Source organism: Mobula birostris, chromosome 5 (assembly GCF_030028105.1).
Source record: "Mobula birostris isolate sMobBir1 chromosome 5, sMobBir1.hap1, whole genome shotgun sequence".
Classification (NCBI taxonomy): Eukaryota; Metazoa; Chordata; class Chondrichthyes; order Myliobatiformes; family Myliobatidae; genus Mobula; species Mobula birostris.
This window is the reverse complement of record NC_092374.1, coordinates 187,946,181-187,969,446: the sequence shown is the minus strand read 5'-3', so window position 1 is coordinate 187,969,446 and position 23,266 is coordinate 187,946,181. Positions and strand designations below refer to the sequence as shown.

Sequence of the window (23,266 nt, the reverse complement as noted above, 5' to 3'; positions counted from 1 at the left end):
AGCTCAGTATGTTATTGTGGTTAGTAAATTCTAGATATAATAATCCAAAAATAATCATCATTGCTCTTTTGAGTACAGAATTAATTTTTAGCCAACCTTTCTTGAAAAAACAGGCAGTTAAGTTTAACTAAACATTCTTGAAATTAATCTCTTTCTTTCCCTTTCTTATGAATTTTAAAAATTCATAGGGCAAACATAACAAATTTCTGTTAAATAACTGACTTAAGTTAGTAATCTGACTTAAGGCTCCGGAAATTTAATTGAAATAAAGGTTGTAAATTGACTTTAATTAATGCTATTTGCAACATGAAAATTTATCGACTACGTTGAATAGTAAAGTTACTAAAAACCATAAGCCAATGCAATATGAATAAAAATATAGCCTAAGACACAATTTTATACAAGACTTTGAAAACACATTTTCTTACTAAGTGACATGATCAGGCACAAATATAGGCCGAGCATGTGAAACTTGTGCTTGTTTTTTGCTGCACAAGTACCCAATTCTGGGTCAAGCTTGAGATAAGCACACACAGATTTCACCTTCAACTGAAATGAAACAATCTCTTCTTGCTCGTGTTGCTTGTTAAACAATAAAAAGCTTGCTGACACGTACAAAGTTGAAAACTGCAGCAAAATGTTTATTGCTTTCCTATGAATGGCAGGATACTCTTCTTTCACAGAAATCCAGCACTTCTCCAGGGGTAGGTCAGTAAATCCTATCTTGAGTGCACAATCAGACTGCATCTCACAAAGTTCCTCCTCTTCTCTCAAACGTCTGTTATCTGTCAAGTAGGGTGCCGTGCACAATCCCGATTTGATGGAGACAGACGTGAGAGCACAGAGGAACACTGGTGAAACTTCTGAAATGCCTGCTTCGCTGCCGCTGCTACTGTGTGATCCAGAATCTCTGGAGGGAAAGGCCCCGAGTCCTTGGCTTTGCTTGTTGTTCAGTGGCCGGGGTGGGGTCAAAGCGCTCGGCAGAGGATGGTGCTCGGTGTCGGAAGGCTGGTCGGAGACTCGAAGTTTTCGGATGGACTCAAGAGTCCGCTGCAGTTGGGTGCTTCCAATGGTGCTGCATCGGCAAGTTTGCGGCGCTTGGAGGTTCATGGCAGGGAGAGTTTCTCCCTTCTACCGTCTGCATCAGATGGTGGGGCTATCGGGACTTTGAGACTTTTTTTTACTGTGCCCATGGTCTGCTCTTTATCACATTACGGTATTGCTTTGCACTGTTGTAACTATATGTTATAATTATGTGGTTTTGTCAGTTTCAGTCTTGGTCTGTCCTGTGTTTCTGTGATATCATTCTGGAGGAACATTGTATCATTTTTTAATGCATGCATTTCTAAATGTCAATATACGAGGACTGAGTGTCCTCATAATCTAATCTAAAAAAAAGTCAAGTTCTCAGGCTAAGCAGAAAATTCAGCGAAAGGGTCCCTCACCTAGTCATACGCTTGTGTTGAAAGGGAAGAAATATACTATTCAATTTTATTCTGCAGTTATTCCAGGGGGTTTTCACACTGTTTTAAACATTCTCAAGTGAACTGGTCTTTGTTTAATAAAGTCAACCATTTTTGAACCATCATCCAGAACTTTTTCATTTCGTCTCCAAGAGTTGTTGAGGTCAGCACCTCCCTGTGAAGAAAGCAGTGTGCTGTGACACCATCAGGATTGTCTTTGTTACAAGAGAAATGAAACCTCTCCTGGAGCCATCGAGGGCACCATCAGTACAGATGCCAACATGGTTCCTCCAAGACAGACCTTTTGTTTCCAGATATGAAGACAAAACATTAAGTATATCTTGGACTTTACCGAAAGCTGTACTCTACAGAGAACTCCCTCAGGGAAAGAGAGATCCCCGTGTCCTGCACAAGAGGTACAAAGACCAACTTAAGCAGCAGCTCTCTCAGCCAAATATCGAGGTCAATGAGTGGCGGCAGCTGGCTTGTGACAGAGACCGCTGGGGAACGCTGATCCACGGTGTAGCCAAGAGTTTTCAGGAATCTAGAAGATCAACTGCTGAAGAGAAGAGGAGAGCAGGAAGGATGCAGTAAGTTGTTTGTCACAGACTGGGCTCAGTGGAACAGGACAACGTGGATCACCAGTCCATGTAAAACCCACTGATAAATAGCTTTCATTGTAGAGACGGTTTGTGTCTGTTGTTGCACTAGTGCAGTGAAATGACTCAACAAATTGTAATTCAAAAATCACCACAATGGAACATCAGACATGTCTGTAAAACACAGGGGTTAGTAAAATATAAAAATGAGTGAGTCCATTCAATGTTCTGAAAACAAACTTCACGCTCTTCATCAACCTACCGTCCTCCCCTCCATACAGTACAGGACTCAGCATTTATCAGTCTTCCGTCCTCCCCTCCGTGCAATACAACGCTCACTAATTATCAACCTACAGTCCTCCTCTCCATGCAATACAGTTCTCAACAACTGTCAATGGCCAAATAAACACAGCCCTACTCTGCACTGCCACACTGGGCTGAGAGACCTCTAATGAGATTGCTAACGTGTCTGCTCGGTCACTGCCCACCACTGTGAGTGCTAGCATCACACAGTGCACGGAGTTCAAATAAACAAAGTTTATTTTTTCAATCACAAACTCTCACGGAGCCCCGGTTGAGAAAGCCTGGAATAGATGGTTTTGCTGCCAAGTTTGCAGATGATACAAAGATTGGTGGAGGAGCTGGTAGTGTTGAGGAAAAAGGAAGGGTGCAGAAGGACTTAGACAGATGAGGAGATGGACAAGAGAGCGGCAAATGAAATGCAATGTTGGAAAATGCATTGTCATACACCTTGGTAGTAGAAATAAATGTGCAGACTACTTTCGAAGCGGAGAAAATCCAAAATTCTGAGATGCAAAGGCCCTTGGGAATCCCTGTGCAGAACACTCTAAAGTTTATCTTGCAGGTTGAGTCAGTGGTGAGGAAGGCAAATGCAATGTTAACATTCATTTCAGGAGGACTAGAATATAAGAGCAGGGATGTGATGCTGAGGTTTTATAAGGCACTGGTGAGGCCTCACCTTGAGTATTGTGAACAGTTTTGGGCCCATCATCTTAGAAAAGGTGTGCTGGCATTTGAGAAGGTTCAGAGGAGGTTCACAAGGTTGATTCTGAGAATGAAAGGGTTATCATATGAGGAATGTTTGATGGCTCTGGGTCTGTACTCGCTGAATTTAGAAGGATATCGAATTTTGAAAGGCCTTGACTGTCACGGTCCCGACCGCTAATTCCCCATATTCTCCTAATTCTCGTTGATTGTGGCACACCTGATTCTCATCTCGACCTGCAGCATAAATACCCTGGCTTTGCATCCACTCATCGCCAGATCATTGTATCAGCCAGTGTGGTAATTTACGTTCCTGGCCACTTAGGATTTTGTATTCTAAGTTTTACTTCAGTACCGAGGTTTACCTGTGTAACTCTGTCTCTCTGCGCTAAGATAGGTATTGCCTGCTGCCTGTCTCCTGTTTACCGTTCAGCTCCAGCAACACCCAGTGTCAAGAGATGTTTTGCCTGCCTCCTGCTTTTCCGTTCACCCTCCGGTTTGCCGTTCAGCTCCCGCCACGCTCACGCCCTCGTCTGTATCCTAACTCTATCTCCGTGCCAGTGTCCTGCGTTTGGGTTCGCCCGTTCTTTGCAACATAGACAGAGTAGATGTGGAAAAGATGTTTCCCATGGTGGGGAAGTCTAGAACAAAAGGGCACAACCCCAGGATAGAGGGGCATCCATTTGAAACAGAGATCCAGAGAAATTTCTTTGGCCAGAAGATGGTGAATTTGTGGAAATTGTTAACACAGGCAGCTGTGGAGGCCAGGTCGTTGGTTGTATTTGAAGCAGAAATTGATAAGTTGTTGATTGGCCACAGCATTAAAGGTTACGGGGAGAAGGCCAGGGTGTGGGACTGAGAAGGTTTAAAAAACACTGTGTGTCCGACAGAGTGATCAGCAGCACTGGGGCTCCACAGGGGACTGTCTTGTCTCCCTTTCTCTTCATCATTTACACCTCGGACTTCAACTACTGCACAGAGTCTTGTCATCTTCAGAAGTTTTCTGATGACTCTGCCATAGTTGGATGCATCAGCAAGGGAGATGAGGCTGAGTACAGGGCTATGATGGGAAACTTTGTCACATGGTGTGAGCAGACTTATCAGCAGCTTAATGTGAAAAAGACTAAGGATCTGGTGGTAGACCTGAGGAGAGCTAAGGCACCGGTGACCCCTGTTTCCATCCAGAGGGTCAGTGTGGACATGGTGGAGGATTACAGATACCTGGGGATACAAATTGACAATAAACTGGACTGGTCAAAGAACACTGAGGCTGTCTACAAGAAGGGTCAGAGTCGTCTCTATTTCCTGAAGAGACTGAGGTCCTTTAACATTTGTCGGACGATGCTGAGGATGTTCTACGAGTCTGTGGTGGCCAGTGCAATCATGTTTGCTGTTGTGTGCTGGGGCAGCAGGCTGAGGGTAGCAGACACCAATGGACTCAACAAACTCATTCATAAGGCTAGTGATGTTGTGGGGATGGAAATGGACTCTTTGACAGTGGTGTCTGAAAAGAGGATGCTGTCCAAGTTGCATGCCATCTTGGACAATGTCTCCCATCCACTACATAATGTACTGGTTGGGCACAGGAGTACATTCAGTCAGAGACTCATTCCACCGAGATGCAACACAGAGCGTCATAGGAAGTCATTCCTGCCTGTGGCCATCAAACTTTACAGCTCCTCCCTTTGAGGGTCAGACACCCTGAGCCAATAGGCTGGTCCTGGGCTTATTTCATAATTTACTGGCGTACATATTACTATTTAATTATTTATGGTTTTATTACTATTTAATTATTTCTGGTGCAACTGTAATGAAAACCAATTTCCCCCGGGATCGATAAAGTATGACTATGACTATGACTAAAAGAATTAGCCATGATCGATTGGCAGAGCAGATTCGATGGGCCAAATAGCCTAATTCTGCTGCAATGTCTTATGGTCTTGTAGCCTTCTAAACAAAAATTACTGAACACATCAGCCTGAATGAATTAAAACATCTGGGTGAAGAAAAAGTGTCCCTTGGATCTTATGGTGGACAATCCCTCAGACGTGTATCACTGGTTACCAGTGGACTTTCTGGACACCCACTACCCTTATCCACGTTAAATGTCCCAGCATTTGGACAGTTCAGTCTGCACTCACGTTGAGTTCAGTTTTTTCTTGAAACAGAACACTGTTTGAAGCCTCGAGCATCTGGGTGTGGTGATGGTTCAGTCCTCAACAACAGAACAGGCTTCACAGTGGAACTTCAGTGCTGTAGCTGGGGCTGGGTATTGTCACCACAGGCAGAACCACGTCAACTGAAACCTTCATGGTCTCTAGAATAACACAAAGCTGATTTGTAGTGGATTGTTACCTCATCTGCTGGATATGTACACAGGGAGACTGCAGTGTATCTGCCAATTCTGCATGTGCAGACACTCGATAAGGGATTATGGAAGTTATCAAATATGTGTTTGTGTTTTTCTGTTGTTTCCTGGATTCTCTACTTGCTGCCAGTGTGAGAGAGATCCCTGGACTTGTTTCAGTCTGGTGTTCAGATTTCTTCTCCATTTCTGAACTGGTTGGGTTTCCTGATGTTTAAAAAGCCTGACTGTCTCAGGGTCAATCTTCATTACCAAGAACACATTGTAAATTGATGGTTATGTTAAATAATTTGTGTAGATCTGTTACTATGGCTTTCAAACTAATAAATTTTCATTTATCCAAAGTTGACAAAGATAGATTTGAAAGATGGATGTCTGTCAGTAATGTTGGTTTTCTCATTGTCATCGTCATTGCTACAATTTCCTGGTTATTCTCTATTTTCATATAAATGATGAACTGGGTTCTCTGGAGTTTGGTTGGAATGGAGAGAGTATCTCAGTCAGGATGTTGTGAACTGCTTTACCAGGACCACCAGCACCTGAAGTCCTCAGTCCCACAGCTGAAGTCCTTTCCCACAGGGAGATCTGCTGGAGGTTTAGACTTTAATGGCATTTCACTGATGCTCATGGAACTGAAGGCAAAATGTTGACCTGAGCAGACAGTTGCCTCAATGGGACAAGGCAGAGAGTGGGGATATTTTACAGGAGATTACGTGGCTCATGTTGGGAGAAAGTGAATAATGGTGTCCTGCAAGGATCTGTGTTTGCATTACAACTTGTCTCAGATTGACCGAGGAGTGACAGGTTGCATGACCACATTTCCCAATTAAGCAAGAAGTGGTAGCAGCCTTGTGGTCAACAGGGATTAATAGATGGAAATGAGCAAAACCAGGGATAAATGCCACTCTCAGCCAGACAAATTCATGTGGGCATCAGGATTCTGACGAGGCCCGAATAGGTCTTGGAGACACAGAGGAATATTGAGTCCCAAATCACAGGAAGGAGAAATTGGTGTTTAAGGATTCTGGTTTATACTTATTGAGCAGAATTTGCAGAAACTAGGGCTGGTCTGAATGGATCTGAGACAGTTAAAGGGTGAAATAGTTAAATTTTACAAGAAGTCAAATTTTACAAGAAAAAGAGCTTTGACCAGCAGCCAATCCAGACATTAGAAGTTTGGAGAAGAAGGGACATCAACCTGGTTCACTTCTTGAGTATAAAAGGCAGCAGTGGGTCATGGTTTGGTGACCAGCCACCAATCGGCATTTAGGATTGATTAGTAAGAGCAAGTTAAAGAAAGGCAGGGGCAAGTACAGTGTCCATCGTCTCAGTGGACTTATTCAGAGTGGTGATCTTCGAGGCTTTAGCTCTTCGAGGCTTTTGCTTTTCAAAGGGAGGCTTCAATCAGAGAAGACAATGAAAAGTCAACCTTGAATTTTTTTCCCTTCTCTTCTTTATATATGCCCAGTTAGGACTGTAGAGATACCAGGCAGGATAGTGAAATGCTCCTCTTACATGCTGTGGGAAAGCAGGGAGACCTCCAGTGTCTCTAGTGACTACAACTGGGAGAAGTGCATCCAGCTGCAGCTTCTAACAAACAGCGTTAAGGAATTGGAGCTGGAACTGAATGAATTCCAGATTATTTATGATGCTGAAGGGCTGATAGATAAGACATATCGAGTGGTAGTTACACCCAAGATGCAGGACACAGGAAACTGGGTGACAGTCAGGAAGGGGAAAGAGGTTAAGGAACCAGTGTAGAGTACCCCTGTGGCCATCCCCTTCAAGAACTGGAATATCACTTTGGTGAGACCAATACAGAAGGGATGGTTTGTACCTGAACTGGAGAGGGAAGGTTTGTTGATGCTTCATGGTGGGATTTAAACTAGAGTTGCAGGGAAATGGGAACCAGAGTGTCAGAACAGTTGGTGGAGAGGTTGTGGAGACAGATGTTGGCAAGACCACAGATAAAGATTTGTGTTTCAAGAAAGTTCAAAAAAAAATCAAATATGTTATACTGAATCATACATAAAAACTCCTTACCCTATATTAGAACATAGAACATAGAAAAGTACAACACAGTACAGGCCCTTCAGTCCACATTGTTGTGCCGACCCTCAAACCCTGCCTCCCATATAACCCCCAACCTTAAATTCGTCCATATACCTGTCTAGTAGTCTCTTAAATTTTACTATTATGTCTGCCTCCATATATTCATACAGATTAATTAATCACAAAATTGAAATATGGTAATTATTATAGAAAAAATATCTAGCCCACTACCGAAACCGAAGCTGATTAGTGAAGAAAAAGAAGGAAGAGAAAAAAGTATATTATTAGCCATCAGCTGTGCTTCAATGGCAAATCAAAGGTTTTGAAAATAATTCAAAAAAGGTCCCCACATTGTTTGAAGGTCTTGTTTAGATTCAGAAATTGAACACCGAATCTTCTCTAAATGTAAACATGACATTACATCACGTAGTCATTGAGCGTGAGTAGGCAAGACTAGTTCTTTCCATTTAAGCAAAAGCGCTGTCCTAGCCATAAGAAAGATAAAAGCTAGAATGTACAAATCAGCTGACTCCAAAATAATATCCTTCCCTACAACAATACCAAATAGAGCGGTCAAAGGATTAGGCTTAAAGTTTACTTTGAAAAGTACTGAGAAGGTTTGAAATACTTCCTTCCAATAGTTTTCAAGACTAGGGCATGTCCAAAACATATGAATGAGCAAAGCTTCTCCATTATTACGTTTATCACAATAAGGAGATAAATCGAAATAAAAGCGAGACAACTTATCTTTGGTCATATGGGCCCTATGGACCACTTTAAATTGTAGAAGAGAGTGGCGGGCACGTAACAATGAAGTGTTAATCAATTTGAAATTTCCTTCCAAGTTTCCTCCAAAATTGAAGTCTGTAAGTCTTGTTCCCAAAGATTTTTAGTTTTATCCAAAGGGACACTTCTCATTCCCAGCAACCAATGGATCTATATCGGTAAATATTAGATATAGATCCATTATAAAAGGTTTCAAATTAGAAATCACATTTAATAGGTTCTTATCAGGACTTTTGGGAAATGTACAGATTTGAGACCGTAAAAAATCTCTAATTTGTAGGTATTGAAAAAAGTGAGTTTTAGGTAAGCTATATTTAGTTGACAATTGCTCAAACAAAAGGCCACATCAATCATGGAAGGTTTAAAAAAAAATTAGAAAAAAGGGGACTTAAAGAGAAAATCTCAATGAGCCAAAGTATTTTCGGAATTGTACCCATATCCTCAAAGTATGTTTAACTACCAAATTGTCAGTTAACTTACTCAAAGACAAAGGAAGTGAGGATCCAAGAGTATAACTAATCGAAAATTTATCAACAGAGATAAAGAAACCCACATCGGATAATCCTCATGATTAATGTAATATAACCAAAATGTAGTATTACATATATTAACTGCCCTATAATAAAACCGTAAAATTCGATAAAGCTAGCTCTCCATTCTTTTTAGCTTTCTGAAGATGAATTTTGTTTAGTCTAGAACACTTATTTTTCCATATATAAGAAGATAAAATAGAATCCAGAGAATCAAAAAATGGAGAGAAAATACAAAACAATGAGGTGTAATGGAACTTGAGAGTCCTTGTGCAGGATTCCCTAAAGGTTAATTTGCATTTGGAGTCTGTGATGAGGAAAGCAACTACAATATTAGCATTTATTTCATGTGGACTAGAATAGAAAAACAAGGAGGTAATGATGAAAATTTATGAAGCACTGATGAGTACTGTGAGCAGGTTTGGGCCCATTATCTTAGAAAGGATGTGCTGAAACTGGAGAGGATTCAAAGAAGATTCACGAAAGTGATTCCAAGATTGAATCGCTTGTCATATGAAGAACGTTTGATGGCTTCAGGCCTGTGTTCACTGGAATTCAGAAGATTGAGGGGTGACCTCATTGAAACCTATCGAATGGTGAAAGGCCTTGATGTAGTGGATATGGAAAGGATCTTTCCTACGGTGGGAGAGTTGAAGACCAGAGGATACAGCTTCAGAATAGAGGGGAGTCCTTTTAGAACGGAGATGAGGAGGAATTTCTTCAGACAGAATCTGTGGAATTCTTTGCCACATGCAGCTGTAGAGGCCAGATCTTTATGTATGGCATATTTAAGGAAAAGGTTGATAGATTCTTGATTGGTCAGGGCATGAAGGGATACAGGGAGAAGGCAGAGATTGGGGCTGAGAGGAAAATTGGGTCAGCCGTGATGAAATGGCAGAGCAGACTGGATGGGCCAAATGCCTAATTCTGCTCCTATATCTTATGGTCTTATGGTCTGAATTAAAGATCACGGGGAGATAGAGAGTCCTGCTGCTGCTTGAGGGCATCTGGAACTGGGAAACTTGGGACAGGAAATTTAATTGCAGAAAATTGGTTTGTTCCAGTGTTTTCCAACTGGGAATCCCTTTTCCTGGGGTGAAAAAGGAATAACACCCACTGTACAAATGTAACCGGGCACTGTGGGTGCTGGTCACCCTCATGCCCATTATTTCCATGTCAGGGGCACGTGATGTCATTCCCTGTGCAACACTCCCCTCTAGAGGAACTGCAGGGTAACTGCATCATGTGTTTTTGGCCACCCCTGTAACAATTGGTTTCACTATCGCAGCTCTGAACTCGGACATCTCCAGCTATTAATTACTGACCTTCATCCCTCAGGGCTCCCGAACACCCCGACAACAACCATTTATTCTGCCGGTGCTGATTTTCTTTCCTCCTCCCTCCATTCCTTCCTGTGACTCTGCTGATTCTCTCTGTTTTAGTTTTGCTATTTGAGTGAGTGTGGTGTAGATTTCCCAGATCTGTATCTGGATCCCAGGAGTTCTGGTCTCAATCCCCATCCCCACAAAGGCTCCGTAACACTGCCCATGTGGAGCTGGGTCATTTGTCAGCCATGAACAGTTTGAGGGACTAAATCACCTGCTCCTGGAATTAAAACCTGAATCTGCTGGGAATCCTCAGCAAGTAGCAGGTGAAGCACGGACAAGAAATAGGTTGCAGGGAAATAGGGGGGTGGTTGGGAATGGGGTTGATCAGATTTGCTCTGAGAACTGACAAAGTGTCAGTGACGTCCCTCTGTATCGTGAGGAAATATGAAATCAGCATCACTCATCAGCTTGTCGGTTTCTGTCACACTGCTTTTTGTTCAGCCTTGCTCAGTATAAACCACGTTCCACATTCCCTCCAACACTGACTGCACGAGATCATTGGCAGAGATCTGCTCTTGAACAGAGTGTGATGAAAGGTGCTGTGAACTTGGAGAAGTTCACTGCTGTCCCTCTTCACAGGAAATTAGCTGAGTTTTTCAGTTCATGTGGGCATCAGCCTTCTGTTCAAGAGGCAGCATTCTCTCCTCTTATGACCTTGATCTGGTTACAGATACAGTTATTCAATGTTTTTAATTGCAGGCCTCGGACGAGAGGATGTAGGAGTTGCCGTTACATCGATGGTGGGACTGGTGTTTTCTACAGCATATGCTATTATATTCATGTGCTGGTTAAGGAAAGGATCTCCAGGTACCTGTTATTGTCTAACTTGCATTTCAGCAGAAATACCAAGTGACTCATGTTGACAAAATGAACTCCTCCCACACACCCACCCTCATCCCCACAGAGTCTCTGGATTCCTGTGGCATCCGGAATGCAATTCTCCTACATGATTGACAGGTTGAGATATGAAGTGGTGACACAGAATGTCTGGAGTTGTTCTGGAATCAGCTCTGATCCGACTGCAGAGGAGGTTTTGGGAGAAGTGGCCCTGAGGAGGGAGTGTCATAGAAAAATATGACACAGAAACAGGCCTGTCGGCCCATCTAGTCCATGCCAACCCATTTAAACTCCCATTGACCTGCACCAGCACCATAGCCCTCCATACCCCCAACCATCCGTCTACCCATCCTGACATCTCTCTAATGTTGAAATCGAGCTTGCATGCTCCACTTGTACTGACAGCTTCTTCCCTGCTCTGACGACTTTCATGTTCCCCTTAAACTTTCACCTTTCACCCTTAACCTGTAAACTCTTGATAATAATCCCACCCGACATCAGTGGAAAATGCCTGTTTGCATTTACTCTGTCTATACCCCTGATAATTGTGTGTGCCTCTGTCAAATCTCATCTCAATACTCTACATTCCAGGGAACATAATCCTAACCTGTTCAATCTTTCCATGTCACTCAGGTCCCTCAGAGTGTAAATTTCCTTTGCACTCTTTCAACCTTGTTTACATCTTTCCTGTAGGTAGGTGACCAAAACTGCACGCAATGCTCCAAATTAGTCCTCACCAACGTCTTATACAACTTCAACATAGCATCCCATCTCCAGTACTCAGCACTTTGATTTATGAAGGTCAATGTGCCAAAAACTGTCTTTTTGACCCTATCTACCTGTGACTCCACTTTCAATGAATTATGGACCTGTATTCCCAGATCCCTTTGTTCTACCACACTCCTCAGTGCCCGACCATTCACTGTGTAAGACCTACCCTGGATGGTCCAACCAAAGTGCAATACCTCACACTTGTCTGCATCAAATTCCATCTCACATTTTTCAGCACATCTTACCCTTCCTCATGCCACCCTACCAGGGATAGGGTCCCTCTTGTCCTCACCTACCACCCCGCCAGCCTCCATGTCCAGCGCATAATTCTCTGGAACTTCCATCATCTCCAACAGGATCACACCACCAAGAACATCATTCCCACCTCCCCCCCCTGCACATTTTCTGCTTTCCGCAGGGATCGGTCCTATGCAACTCTCTTGTCCATTCATCCCTCCCCACTGATCTCCCTCTTGCCACTTATCCTTGCAAGTGGAACAAGTGCTTCATCTGCCCCTACCCCTCCTCCCTCACTACTATTCAGGGCCCCAAACAGTCTTTCCAGGTGAGGTGACACTTCACCTGTGAGTCTGTTCGGGTGATATACTGTATCCGGTGCTCCCGGTGTGGCCTCCTTTATATCGGTGAGACCAGACGTAGATTGGGAGCCCGTTTCACCGAGCATCTACGCTCCATCTTCCAGAGGAAGTGGGATCTCCCAGTGGCCACCCATTTAATTCCACTTCCCATTCCCATTCCGATATGCCAATCCATGGCCTCCTCTGGTCCATTTAATTCCACTTCCCATTCCCATTCCGATATATCAATCCATGGCCTCCTCTAGTCGTGTTGAGGCCACACTCAGGTTGGAGGAACAAGACCTTATATTCCGTCTGGATAGCCTCCAACCTGATGTCATGAACATCGATCTCAAACTTACGGTAATGTCCTCCACTCTCCTTCACCATTCCCCATCCCCTTTTCCCTCTCTCACCTTATCTCCTTGCCTGCTCACCGCCTCCCTCTGGTGCTCCTCTCCCCTTTTCGTTCTTCCCTGGCCTTCTGGTCTCTCCTATCAGACTCGCCCTTCTCCAGCCCTGTATCTCTTTCACCACTCAACTTCCCAGCTCTTTACTTCATCCCTCCCCCTCCCAGTTTCACCTATCACCTTGTGTTTCTATCTCCCCTTCCCCCACCTTTTAAATCTACTCCTCATCTCTTTTTCTCCAGTCCTGCCAAAGAGTCTTGGCATGAAACGTCAACGGTAGTTTTTTCCATAGATGCTGCCTGGCCTGCTGAGTTCCTCCAGCATTTTGTGTGTGTTGCTTGGATTTCCAGCATCTGCAGCTTCTCTCTTGTTTACACCTGCAATGAACTTCCTTTTTTTGTAACCAGGCCTCAATATGTCTAGAAAACCAAGATTCCCTACATCTGTTAACTTTACCTTTTATTCTGACAATCACATAAAAGGTTAACACTTCCAAAATTTCATTTTTGAAGGTCTCCCGCTTACCAACTATGCTTTTGCCGGAAAACAGCCTGTTCCAGTCCATACTTGCCAGATCCTTTCTGATACCATCAAAGTTGGCCTTTCTCCAATTTAGAATCACATCCTGTGGACCAGTCCCATCTTTTTGCAAATTTGCTTTGAATCGAATGGCATTGTGATCACTAGATGCAAAGTGCTCACCTACACAAACTTCTATCACCTGCCCTGTCTCATTCCCTAAGAACAGATTGAGCACCGCACATTCTCTCATTGGGACTTCTACGTACTGACTAAGGAAACTTTCCTGAACACAGATGACAAACTGTAACCCATCTTGTCCTTTTACACTGTGGGAGTATCTGTCAATATGTGGAAAGTTAAAACTACTTTCTTTGCAAAAGTCAACGATCTCTCCGCAACTTTGTTCCTCTAAACAGTTTCAGAGTTTGCTTACGGTAACGTTTACCACACCCCACGTCCTCATCCTCTGAGTCCGTACAGCATTCAGTGGTTAGGTCCTTTTCAGCTCGTTCCGCTGATTGCTTCTCTGCTCTTCTCCTACTAGGTGTAGGGTCCATGTCAGGCTTTCAGTCAACACGTACCTCCTGCCCTGGAGGTAAAAGGTGATTCCAATGGAGAATGTTGACAGGGCCATTCCCGGCTTCTGGCTTCACCCGGAAAACTGGCACATTTGGCATCTGGCTGTCCGCTATGTAAAGTGTAGACACCCAGTTATCAGCCAACTTCCTCCAAATAGATCAAATGCAGGACTCTTCAACCTCAGGCTTCATTCGGGGCCAATAAAACAGATCTCGGACCAATCTGTAGGTCTTGTTGTTAAAAAAAATTACTTGTAAGGATGATTAGTGAGGCACAGAGAAATCTGTATTTACTGACAAGTACCTTTATTGTTTAAACTAACAAGAACGTGAATTCATACACTAAATAACTTGTGTGCCCACCCGCTAAGTACCCCTGACTCTCCTCAACAGTCAAAGAATAGCAAAGGTATTACCTGGCAAAGGAGTTTACGCTGGCCAGGCGTTCCTCATAGTCCTGATTCACTCACCACGTCTTTCACATAGGGTTGCTCACGCTTGTATCTGCGATGGTTGTTCTTCAAAGTTACTGCTACCAGCACACACAAAGCATCCACTTTTATATCAATTCCTATTCAATTCAAATATCACATTCCAGTGTCATTGGCCACAGGTCATGTTTCTGTTCTTTAACACCTTGTTATTGGCTGTGCTCCAAGCCAGCACCAGTTTATTCCCTCTTCCCATCAAGTGACAGTTGATAATTTATGGCTTTTTGTTCTCAATCAGCAATGAGCTCGAATCACTTCAGGCATGCATCAATGCCAACATTCAGAAACTGCATGTTATATCCAATCAAAGAACATCTCACAAATAACTTCTTATTTGGAAATGATCTCCAGTCCAGCAGATTACCTGAAGTATCATTGTGTCTTATTCAAAACATTGATCAAGCCCAGCATGTCAAACTCACAAAATGGAGAATAGAGAGTCTTCACAAAATGGCAGCCTCCATCCCCAAGCATGCGGGCAGGAACAAAGGCAAATAGTCTGTCTGATTCCACTGTCCTTGATTCCTTGAATTGACTGATTTGTAGATTGTCATTCTTTCTGGCCAACAGTCTTGTCAAACCCCAAGTAACCAGAATCATCATGAAGCGACTTCAACACAATCCTCTGATGCTTCTCAGGCAAAACCAACTAGGAATGCTGAGTCCTGTCTGGAGGAGACATGACCCTGTATAAAACCTGGTTCCTCAACTCCCTCATCAGTAGGGGTATGGTAGGGTGTTTCATCTTTTCAGCTTGGCCCATATCCCCTTCTGCAACAGATGACCAAGTGACATCTATACAAGTGTTGTCTCACTGGGTTACTGCCAATTCCACAGGACTCAAGGCAGGCAACTGCTTTGTATCCAGAGCTGTCAAGTGGCAATAAGCTTGTGGAATGGCACAACCGGAAGCTCCCAAATGATCCACAGCTCTATCCTGCCACAGCCTTGCTGCTCATTTCCCTGTGGTGGAAAGCTGGCACATTGCTTTAACACCAGAGGCAGGAACACACTCCCACCCTCTGTCCATTTCCAGCACCTCATGTGACCGTCAGGACCATGACTCCACATCAATGTTCTGACTTCCCAGCCGATATTTCAGGCTGAAATCATAAACAGAGAATGCTGCTGACCAACGGTGACCTGTGGAATCCAGCTTCGCCAAGGTCAGGATTGTTGTCTGTCCCCACCTCCGACTTGGCACCATATAGATAGTCATCTAACTTATCCACCACAACCCAATTTGTGCATAGGGTAGTTTCGTTCAGAGGTGACAGACTCCAGCTGATGAAAACAATGGGACTCAACCCTTTGCCCTGATCCTGATATAGAACACCCCCTAAACCCTCGGGGTTGGCATTGGTGTGCAGGACATATGGCAGCTGGGGCTTTGCAAAGCTCAACACAGGTGCTTTAGTCAGCAACTCCTTCAGCAGCTGAAAGGCCTCTTCATATTTTGCATCCCATCTTTCTCCGAAAGGCTCCAAGATAAACATTACCTTCTTCTCCTCTCGTTCTCTTCCCTTTATTCCCTAAGGGAGGGTAACCACACAGAAGCTGATTCAAAGGCTGGCTTACTTTGGAGTAATCCTTCACAAATCTCTGGTAGTACCCACAGAATCCATGGAATACATGTAGAGTTCTCAAATTCTTGGGCCTTCGCCATGTGGTCTCTGCCTTGACCTTGGACAGATATATAGTTATTCCATCCTGAGACACTATGTGCCCGACGTAATTGACTGACATCTTGTAGAACTGGCAATTGTCCAGTGACAGTTTTAACCCTTCAGTTTTCAGGCGGTCTAGCACCTTCAGTAGTCTCGTCTTGTGCTCCTCCAGTGTGGACTCGAGCACTATGAGATCATTCATATACACCAGTACCTCAAGCAAGTTCATGTCCCTACGGTCTTCTCCATGAAATGTGCACAGTGTTGGAGATCATATTTTCCAAACTCTGGGTGTGTCCCTTACCAACGGCACCAACTCCTCATCTCTGATCACCAGTAGAACTTCCCATTTGGACTCCTTTGAATCATGCCTTCCCGTTGGATCAAATCCTGCAGCTGCCTCTCCCGATCCTCTCCTCTCTCCATCTCCCGCCAAAAGACCAGGAACGCCACCAGTGTCCGTCACAAATCTCTCTCCACCCAGCTTTCTCCAGGACCTTCTCCTAATTCCACCATCCTGATTGGCTGACTGGCATGACCATGTCAATTGCAGCACTTGACCACTGGGATAATACGACTGAGCTTATTTACAGTGGGGTCTCGTCTCATTGGCTCAGTGTGTACACAGAGAGACTGCAGTCTTCCTGCCATTTCCATCTTCACGGCCTGAGGATAATGGATACCCAGGTTCTACAATATATTTCCAGAACTAACCACAAGGTCTTTAGTTTGTCCAGGGATCTGCACACACTGACAGTGGAGTGAACTCTCTGAACCTCCCTCACTGCATTGCTCTGACACCTGGTCCTTTTCCAACCTGGTGGGATTGTTTCATGTTTAGGACATTCATGATCACAGCCAACCTGACCAATCCCAATCCATGTCTGTTATCTGGAACACTTGTCCACTGAAACGTATGTAGAACTGTTTGTGTTGATCTGTTACTTCAGTTTTGAAACAGTTCTAATGTTGTTGTTCATTTCTCCCTGTGGACTCTAGATGACAAGCAGTGGTGGTGGCGACTGAATATTTGTAACATTGTGGTTCTTGTCTTCATCCTCATTGCCCTCATTTGCTGGATTGTGTCTAAAGGTATGTGCACAAATATTCTTAAATTACATTAAAATGGTGGCTATGGTGCTCAGTGCAGGAAGGGAATGAGTATCTCAGTCAGTACATTGTGAACTGCTTTATATGGAACACCAGCACCTGCAGTCCTCAGCCCCACAGTCTACAGCTGGGGACTGGGAGACCTGCTGGAGGTTTGACCCAGTATAGACACTGTAGGTTATACAGGGTGTGTCCAGACTTCCAGAAGCTGCTTGATAAACTCCCGAAGGTGAACCTGATGGAACTGAAAGCATGCTACTGACCAGAGTGGAGAATTGATGGTGGCAAATCTGTTGTGACTGCAACTTTTCATCAGGTTGAGTCCGGTGATGGGATTTTAAACAGTCACAAACAAGTTTCCAATGATATTGTAACAGGGCAGCAATAAATCACAGAAAGAGGTTAGAGAAGGGGAAAGAGTTATCTGATTGATGGAGAATGAGGAGCGAGGGAAGGGCTATCAGGGTTGGAGGAGGAGAGAGAAGGTGAGTTAGTGTGTTAAAGAACCAGCAGAAATAGAAAACACTTTGGAGTCTGGTATTGCTGTTAACTAATGCTATTTATTAGTAACTATGCAATACAGTAATATAAATTCAGATATATCAAACAGGTTAGCAAAGATTATATGTATATAAGTGTGGAAATATAAAGACCAAGCTTTTTCAAGCCTAGGGGTAAATGGATACAGTCTTACGGTGATGAGTAAAGTTAAGTTCAGTTCATCGTGTTGAGTTGAGTAGTGATGCAGAGAGAGAGGTTTTGTGGTTGTCCGAGTAAGCCGATGCCATCGATTCTTCCTGTTGTCCTCTGAAATCCTTTAGAAGTCACCGAATGTGACCACAACAAGGGGACCGTTCTTCTGTGGTAGAATTATCAACCCAGGTGAGGATTAGACACACGAATAACTCCCCACCGGTCACACCTTTTCCACACTGTGAGAGCCACTGATTGATTCTCCTGATCGATCCTCCAAAACCCACCTTTCTGTGGGCACAACAAAGCTCATCCAGTGTCCAAAACCATGTGTCTCCAACAGAATCCACGTATGGATTATCACCAACAGTAGTCTATCACTGATGTACCGTCTTCAAGTGGTAAAACTGCTAACCCAGGCAAGGATTATCACACACAGGTAGTTTCCACACAAGGTTACCCCAAACACACAACTGTGATGGCCACTTATCCAGTTCCGTGACGTATGAAATAACTCCAACAGTGATTTGCCACAGGGGTGCCTTTCTTCAGTGAACTACCACACCAAAACAAGGGTAACACACAAGTGGTATTCACAAAGGTACTCCCCTCCCCAGAAAACTCATTCCTGTGGATTAACTATGTGACAATCACACTTTCATAGTCGAGTGGAATCAAACTCACCCTCATGGGCTACTTAGAGAGAGAGTCCAAACAGTGATCTCTTTGACACTCGGTTTCTTCTGTTTCAAACCTATCTTCCCTCTCTTCTCTTCCTGCAAACTTGCTCTAGTTGCAGAAAGCTTGTGAGAGTCATTTATCAATACTCAGGGTCGATCTCCACTCACCCTTTTTGGGTTACTGAAAGTTTAAACCAGCGACCCACTCACTGGTGTCTTTCATTAACCGAATCCATCTTGACTCTGAGCATGTGTTTCTGTGTCTGTAACTGTCGTTGTAAAAAGTAAACACGCTGCAGAGACACCATAACATCGATTGTCCATCAAATAACTCCACCTCTCTCTCTCTCCATGGCAACCCAGAAGCTGACAGCAGTAGTCAGTCCTTGTAAAAGTGCAAACATGAGCTGAAAGGCAGACTCTGCCCCTCTCTCTCTCTCAGCAGAAATCCAAAAGTTAGTCTCAGTTCTTTCTTGTGCCTTAAAGTGACAGTCCACAGCAAAAAGGAATCCCAGGGGTACATTACAAGTGAAGGAGAGAGAAGGTATTGTTAGCATTTGCCTTTTGCAGTGTAATTAGTGCTGACTGTGTAGCTGTTATGGACAACATAACCTTGGATCTTGGGTGTGTGGGGAATATTACAGGTTTCACATGTTTACCTCTTTCTAGGATTTAGTTTTGTGTTTGCATTTAATAAATCAAATACATCTGAATGAACAAGAGAAAGTCTGCAGATGCTGGGAATCCAAGCAAGACACACAAAATGCTGGAGGAACTCAGCAGGCCAGGCAGCATCTATGGAATAGAGTATAGTCGATATTTCTGGCCGAGACCGTTCAATAATCTTTTCGATTTGATTGTTTGTCTGCCTTTGTGTGTAGTTTTTCATTGTTTCTATTGTATTTCTCTGTTCTACTTTGATTTCCTGCAAGAAAGTGAATCTTAAGTTAGTAAATGGTGACATATACAGTATATATTTTGGTAATAAATTTACATTGTTTTGATTAACTTGTTGCTTCGTCTCATGAATGCCGTTGGACATATGACTGTGTTAAATGTATTTTAAACTGGGAGTGCGTGTGGAGAAGCAGTGTTAATTTACTCAGTGGGTTCACTTCTGTACATTTCAGATCAAAGCTGCAAGATCAACATTCCACTCTGGATCATATTGACAGTATCAGCAATCACATTTGTGACAGCATTATCCAGATTCTTTCCAGTTTGCAGTAAGTATCAAAAACAAAACATTTTCTAAAGAACTCAATCACTGTGAAAACTTTCCCTGATCTCACCATCACTTCAGCTTCTAAAGGGAGCAGTTGAGGGGAATTCTCCAGCACGTTATCAAATCTGTCCTGGCTGGCTGCTGTCAGTCGGGAACAGTTCTGGCTCAGATTTTGCTGGATTTTGTTGGAGGTTCTGCACAGAGGTGCTGGGATCTCTTAGCAGGTGAGCTGATGGGTTTGGGACTCCTGCTGGATTGTGGAAGTCCAGAACTTTGAATTGAATTTGAGTGATTTCCATCTGTGCCTGCATGGAAATTATTGGAGAGAATTTAAGTCATGGGAGTTGTGTATAATTGGAGAGATCAGGATCTGATTAGGGATTGTCAGTAATGCCTAGAGTCAGGAAAACTGTATCTCTCTAATCTGAGGAGATGGCAAAGAAGATTGCTGGAGGCAATGTGAAAGATGTTCTCCATGCAGACTTTCGTAAAGCATTTGACATGGTCACACATGAGAGGCTGATCCAGAAGGCTGAAACACCTGGGATCCAAGGTAATCCAACTAAATGGATCCAAAATCAGCTTGATGACAGAAGGCAGAGGTTGTGTTGGAAGAATGTTTTTTTTCTGATTTGAAGTCTGCACCTACTCATGTACAGTAGTGAATGGTTGTAGGACTTCTGCACTTTGTGATATATATTAACGACTTAGTTGTGAGTTTAGGAGGTATGATTAGTAAGTTTACAGATGAATGAGAATTGGTGGTGTTGTGGATGGTGAGGAAAGTTGTCCAAGTCTGCAATAGGATATGGGTCAGATGAAAAGCTGGGTAGAGCATTAGCAAATGGAACTTAATTCTGACAAGTACAAGGTCATCCATTTTGTCGAGTTGAAATAGGACTTGGATATCTGCAGTCCATGGTAGAAATGTTGAACAGAGAGACTGAGGATTCCAAGTGCATAGCAAGACACACAAGATGCTGGAGGAACTCAGCAGGTCAGGCAGCAACTATGAAAATTAATAAACAGTCGATGTCTCGGGCTGAGACCTTTAATCAGGACTGGAAAGAAGGGGGAAGAACCAGAACAAGGAAGGGGGAAGGGGAAGGAGAACAAGCTGGAAGCTAATACATGAAGCCAGGTGGGAGCAGGAGGGGGATGAAGGACGATGCTGGGAGGTGCTGGGTAGGAAAGGCAAAGGGCTGGAGAAGAAATAGGAGAAGGGAGTGGAATGTGGAAGAAACATAGAAAACCTACAGTACAATACAGACCCTTGGGCCCACCAAGCTGTGCTGAACATGCACTTAACTACCTAGGCTTACCCATAGCCCTCTATTTTTCTAAGCTCCATGTATCCATCCAGGAATTTCTTAAAAGGCCCTATCGTTTCCGCTTCCACCACTACCACTGGCAGCCCATTCCACACACTCACCATTCACTGCGTAAAAAAAACGTACCCCTGACATTTCCTCTGTACCTACTTCCAAGAACCTTAAAACTATGCCCTGTCGTGCTAGCCATTTCAGCCCTGGGAAAAAGCCTCTGACTATCCGCACAATCAATGCTTCTCATTATCTTGTACACCTCTATCAGGTCACCTCTCATCCTCCATCGCTCCAAGGAGAAAAGGCCGAGTTCACTCAACCTATTCTCATAAGGTATGCTCCCCAATCCAGGCAACATCTTTGTAAATCTCCTCTGCACCCTTCCTATGGTTTCCACGTCCTTCCTGTAGTGAGGCAACCAGAATTGAGCACAGTACTCCAAGTGAGGTCTGACCAGGGTCCTATATAGCTGCAACATTACCTCTCAGCTCTTAAACTCAATCCCACGATTGATGAAGGCCGATGCACCGTATGCCTTCACAGAGTCTTAACCACAGAGTCAACCTGCGTAGCAGCTTTGAGTGTCCTATGGACTCAGACCCCAAGATCCCTCTGAACCTCCACACTGCCAAGTGTCTTTCTGTCTTTTTTTATTAATCTTTTTAGTGATTTTTTTAAAAAAGCATAAATACAATCCAGAGGAGAATTAGATCAAATATATATGTATCAGTAACAATACAAACCATTGTCAAAATCATAGATATCGTTCAACTAGCATAAAATATATAATTAAAAAAAATGAAAATAACAATTCTGCTCTTACCAGTTTATGAAGAGAAAGGAAAAAAACATTGGGTTTTAAATGAAAAGAAAAAAACCCACTGCACTAAAAAAACAAAAAAAAAGGACTGGGCGGCCCATTTTGAGGATACGATCAAAAAAGAAAGAAAGACTTTCTGATCAAATCTAAAACTTTGAAAAAAAGATTGAAGGAGTAATAAATCAAATTAAATGAAAATATTGGATAAAAGGTCGCCATATTTGCTCAAATTTAAAGGATGTATCAAATGTCCGACTTCTTATTTTCTCTAAACTTAAACAGGACATAATGGAGGAGAGCCAATAAAAGACCGTAGGTGGATCAGAATCCTTCCACTTCAATAAAATGGCTCTCCTAGCCAGCAAGGTCGAAAAGGCTATCATATGTTGTGCGGAAAGAGGAATATTTCCTGCTTCCGATGGGATAATCCCAAAAATTGCCGTAAGCAAATTAGGTTGTAGATCCAGATCCAAAACTTTTGATAGTGTTTTAAAAACATTTCTCCAAAAGTTATCTAGCTTTATACGAGACCAATACATATGAGTTAAAGTGGCCAGCTCAGTATTACATCTGTCACAAGTAGGATTAATATTGGAGAAAATACGCACTAGTTTATCCTTTGACATATGAGCCCGGTGCACTACCTTGAACTGTATCAAGGAATGACGGGCACAAATAGATGAGTTGTTAACCGAATGAAGAGTTTTACTCTATTGATTATCTGAAAATGACTCTTGAAATTCCGATTCCCAAATTCGTTTAATTTTATCATTAGATATCATTCAATAACCGTTTATAGATTATAGCTATCAACCCTTTTTGAAAAGGTTTAAACTGAAAGAGAACATCTGTCATATTAGGTGGATAAGCAGAAGGGTAATTTGGTAACAAACCACGTAAAAAATTACTAATTTGTAAATATCTAAAGAAATGTACATTTGATAAATCATATTTATCCACTAACTGAGAAAAAGACATTAAACAGTCCCCTGAAAAACAAATCTGAAAAAGTTGTTATTCCCTTGGTTTTCCAAATTAAAAAGGCCTTATCCAAAATTTAAAAAATAATTGAGATAGATATTACTAGAAAGAATAAAATTATTTAACTCAAAAAACCTACAAGACTGAAACCAAGTTCTTAATGTATGTTTAATAATGGGATTAAATTCTTGTCTGCTAATCTTAGAAAACAAAAAAGGAAGAGAAACTCCCAGTAAAGAGGCCAAAGAGAATCCTTTCACCGAGTTTACCTCCAGATCCAACCACGAAGGACAATATTTGAATAGTGAATCCAAAAAGTAATATATCGAATATTATTGCCCTATAGTGCATTCTAAAGTTAGGCAAAGCCATACCACCATCCTTTTTTTA

The 23,266-nt window shown here is 42.9% G+C and overlaps 1 protein-coding gene across 1 annotated transcript in view; it reads left to right on the top strand.

The window, feature by feature from the left end:
- LOC140198439 (uncharacterized) overlaps window positions 1–23,266 on the top strand; it is a 163,841-nt gene that overhangs the window by 121,522 nt on the left and 19,053 nt on the right. The window contains exons 14-16 of the mRNA XM_072259529.1: window positions 10,888–10,995; window positions 17,042–17,134; window positions 19,656–19,751. Of these exons, the coding sequence (XP_072115630.1) occupies window positions 10,888–10,995; window positions 17,042–17,134; window positions 19,656–19,751 (297 nt within the window). The remainder of the gene's footprint in view (window positions 1–10,887; window positions 10,996–17,041; window positions 17,135–19,655; window positions 19,752–23,266) is intronic.